Below are 4,149 nucleotides of genomic sequence, written 5' to 3'. Positions count from 1 at the left end.
ACCCGGGGAGCTGTTAGTCAATCACTGACCTTCTGAGATTAGCAAGGCTTCTCTAGCCACCCAGCTATGGCCGTCCCCACAAGAATAGGCCGATATATCTCAATAATGGAAAGATATATATAAAAAGAATGGCTTGAAATCCTATCAAAGTTACGATGGAAAAGGACCCACGTCTTAAAAAGGCTTGTATATTTCGTTAGATTATCATCGATTAGATTAGATTCAATTTATTGTCACTGCACATAGTATACAAATACTTTGACAATGAAATGATACATTTTTTTAATAGATTAAATCGATTAACTGTCGCCGCCCTACCCCCGATTGGTATGCCCACACAGCAAAAACTGTTTATTTTCAGGATCCAAATAAAACAATAGCAGCACTTGTGGAACTGTTATTTTGTGTGACGCTGTAGCATATCTCTGTTGTCGGGCACAAACCACCTAACTCCAAGATGTTCATATTTCAGGAAATGAAAAAAAAAATAATAATAAAATAAAATAAAACATCCAGCTGAAGTAGAGTTAGGAAAATAAATAAAAATAACACACAAAAAGTTAAAATATGGAGATAAGAGGTTTCTGTCCGACATTGACGCTCTTCTTCTGCCTCTCTCTCTCTCTCTCTCTCTCTCTCTCTCTCTCTCTCTCTCTCTCTCGTCCAGGATGAAGCTGTGGGTGTGGTCAGCCCGGCCCCTGCAGGTGGCCTTGGTGGTCGCCGTGGTGATGCTGATGCTGTGCGTTGACCCGGTGTCCGCTGGCAGCCGTAACCATCGAGGACAGACAGGTACAGAAGGGCTCGCTCCGGGTCCCCCCGCCCACCACCCACCCCTCCATGGCACAGGAGGTTAATTACACTGTCACTGCCCGAGATACAACACATGTTTCGGAGCCTGTCATTATTACCTGAGCTGTCCCGATTGCGGGGTGGTAGGGGTGGGTCGTGGGGGTGTGTGTGGGTGGTCTCCGACAGGGGACAATTTGTCCAGTCCCTCAACATGACAGCAATCTAGAATCTTTGTTGGGGGGGGGGGGGGGGGGGGGGTTGAATGATGAAGGTTGTACAGTGAATGGCACTTCAGCTGTCACCAGCTGTCAACACACAGACATCGGAGCCGGAGTGATCGGATCTGTTTCGGGAATCGGGGGGCTGATCTGATTCAGAGACATCCGGAAAGAATGGAGCGGATGGTTGCCATTGTTCTCAGAGGGGGGGGGGGGGGGGGGGGGGGGGGTTACTATAAAAAAGAAAAATAGGGCAGGGCCCTTGTGTATGTTAGTCCATTTATACTACTGGGGTAGGCTAAGAACGTCATAGCTATAATAGGCCATGTCTTTATTGTGATGTGTTAAGCTCCGCAGTGCCTCCCACAAGTCTGCCAGGAGCTGTAGGCTACCCTCCTTGAATTAAAATGAAGGTAAAGTCAAATCCACCAGAGTCTTAATTGGGGACCCACCAGCTAAATTGAATTTCTATCTTTAATTTGCAGTCAGTAAAGTCAGCGACAGCGTGACCACTCCCAGACTAAAAAGGAAAGAAGGCAGAAGAAATGAGGAAAAATACCAACATAGTGTTAATATTTAAAACATGTACTGTTGAATATTGTTACTATGTCTGAAAGGACACTAAGGTTAGGTTTAGGTATAGTTTTACTGAGGTTACATTTAGGAATAAGGTTAGGTTTAGGCATAGTCTTACTGAGGTTACATTTAGGAATAAGGTTAGGTTTAGGCATAGTCTTACTGAGGTTACATTTAGGAATAAGGTTAGGTTTAGGCATAGTTTTACTGAGGTTACATTTAGGAATAAGGTTAAGTTTAGGCATAGTCTTACTGACGATACATTTAGGAATAAGGTTAAGTTTAGGCATAGTCTTACTGAGGTTACATTTAGGAATAAGGTTAAGTTTAGGCATAGTCTTACTGAGGTTACATTTAGGAATAAGGTTAGGTTTAGGCATAGTCTTACTGAGGTTACATTTAGGAATAAGGTTAAGTTTAGGCATAGTCTTACTGACGATACATTTAGGAATAAGGTTAAGTTTAGGCATAGTCTTACTGAGGTTACATTTAGGAATAAGGTTAGGTTTAGGCATAGTCTTACTGAGGATACATTTAGGAATAAGGTTAAGTTTAGGCATAGTCTTACTGAGGATACATTTAGGAATACGGTTAGGTTTAGGTATAGTTTTACTGAGGTTATGTTTAGGATTACCTGGTGGCGACCGTTCCAGGATTTGGCCCAGGGCTGAGCGACGACCGTGTTTTGGGGGAGAGCGTTCTTGTAGTCCTGAAAAGGTGTGGTATAATCCCAGGAGGGATGGACCACGAGGTGGCATTATGACACTAAATTCAAAATAATTCACTCATTCATATTCATATATAACTGTGGCTGCCTATAAGGACATCTGTGCTGAGTCACATGCCACGAGCCGGTGTACCCTGCACGCACGTCCCCACCACCACGTCATCTGCTTCTCACACTTAATTATGACAATTTCCTTAATTATTTCTGGGTTCTGCAGCACCTCTTCTCTTCCCCCCCCCCCCGACCGCGCTTTGCCTCCTGACGCAAGGTGACCTTTTATGTGCCACAGAAATGCCACGGGCGTCCCAGAGTCTCTGTGGTGAGTGATGGTGTTAGTTTCCTTTTGACGGAGAGGAGGCAGCAGGCTGCGGGGGCCACCGTGCCGCTTATGGTGGGAGAGACGCTAATTGCAGTCCCGGCCTGTTGTGAAGGTCAGCGTGAGTCCAACAAAAAAAAACGTCCTCCCTAATCCCCCTCAATTTAACGCACTTGCGGTTTTGAGACGCAAGCTGACTTTTTCCCTAAACTGATTGCAGCGTTTCATTAGAGGATTTCCACTAATTGGTGTAAGATTAGGTTTCCGCTTGCCTGTGAAAAATGTCACGACACACAGCTGTTCTAGGCGGGATGGGATAATTGGCGAAATGTCATGATTTCTATATTCATTTCTCTCTGTTGTGTGCAAAATGTGTTTTCTGTTATTTCCAGGGTGGGCCAATGAGGCGTTAGTTTTGGTTAATGCAGTGCTGTAACCGCATGCTGCCACATGGTGGCTCCATAGGTCAAAAAATGCAAAAGACAATTTTTCATTTTGCAGTAACTCACCAGGAAAACAGTAACTCTATATTAGTAACAAATGGAATGAATGTCATCTCTGTAACCAAACTAACCATTCGGAAGCTTTGACTGATGCTTGTGAGTTGAATAAAATAGTAGGTCTTCTGTTGTTTTTTCCATGAGTCTATGTTATGGTACTATCTACAGTAGTAATTTAACCTGAAAATGCATGTGACTTAACCTGGCAAAACCCATACATTATTTTTACAACACATTTATAACAATTTATACTTGGACTGACACTTATAAAGGTTGTTAATGTTTTGACATACTAATGTATAAGCAGCATTATAAAAAACAACACTTATCACAAAACCACGCCTGACAAAGTTTAAGTCCTTGGAAATGTAAACAACCTCTCTGGTGGTTTAATATTTCGTTTTATATTTTTAAAGAGATAAAATGTAATTCATACATTACAAGAATGTCCTTAACCCTGGTCAAACTTCTCGAAAAAATATCAGATGGTTGTAGATTGTTGGATATATATATAGTTAACACAACACAATTAAGTTTTTACATACTTTGTTATTGTCTTAGTTCTAGCTGCTCATAACTGCTGCAGTGATGTCAGAATGTAGTCTCAGTCAGTAACAGAGTCCCTGCTCCAGGTGTGAGTGATACTTGCCATGCCATGCTATGTCACTCTATTAATCTTCCCGTGCACCACGTGTCCCTGCAGGGTCTCTCCTGTACCTCTCATCTCACTTCCTCACCGCAGAATTGTATGCACTTCTGTCTGTCTGTCTGTCTGTCTGTCTGTCTGTCTGTCCTGTCCTGTCCTGTCCTGTCCTGTCCTGTCCTGTCCTGTCCTGTCCTGTCCTGTCCTGTCTGTCTGTCTGTCTAATGATCCATGAGAATTATGCCAGTGTGGTAATGATATTTTGGCTATTTCTGAATTTGGTAGAGTCATATTCTGACCCTTAGTGGATCCAAGTTGGCCATAGCTGAAATGTGTAATGACATTCAGGGCTATTTTAACCCATTAAAACCATGTCCTTT

General features: G+C 42.9%; 1 protein-coding gene across 1 annotated transcript in view; it reads left to right on the top strand.

Annotated features, from left to right (window-relative positions):
- Positions 1-668: 668 nt before the first annotated feature.
- The window catches only part of tafa4b (TAFA chemokine like family member 4b), a gene marked incomplete at its 5' end in the record, with an annotated part of 48,561 nt that continues 45,080 nt past the window's right edge, over positions 669-4,149 (top strand). Inside the window, one exon of the mRNA XM_079510869.1 lies at positions 669-789. Coding sequence (XP_079366995.1) covers positions 669-789 — 121 coding nt within the window. The remainder of the gene's footprint in view (positions 790-4,149) is intronic.

The sequence above is a fragment of the Electrona antarctica genome (genome assembly GCF_951216825.1).
Source record: "Electrona antarctica genome assembly, chromosome: 9".
Lineage (NCBI taxonomy): Eukaryota > Metazoa > Chordata > Actinopteri > Myctophiformes > Myctophidae > Electrona > Electrona antarctica.
This window is presented reverse-complemented; position numbering and strand designations above follow the sequence as displayed.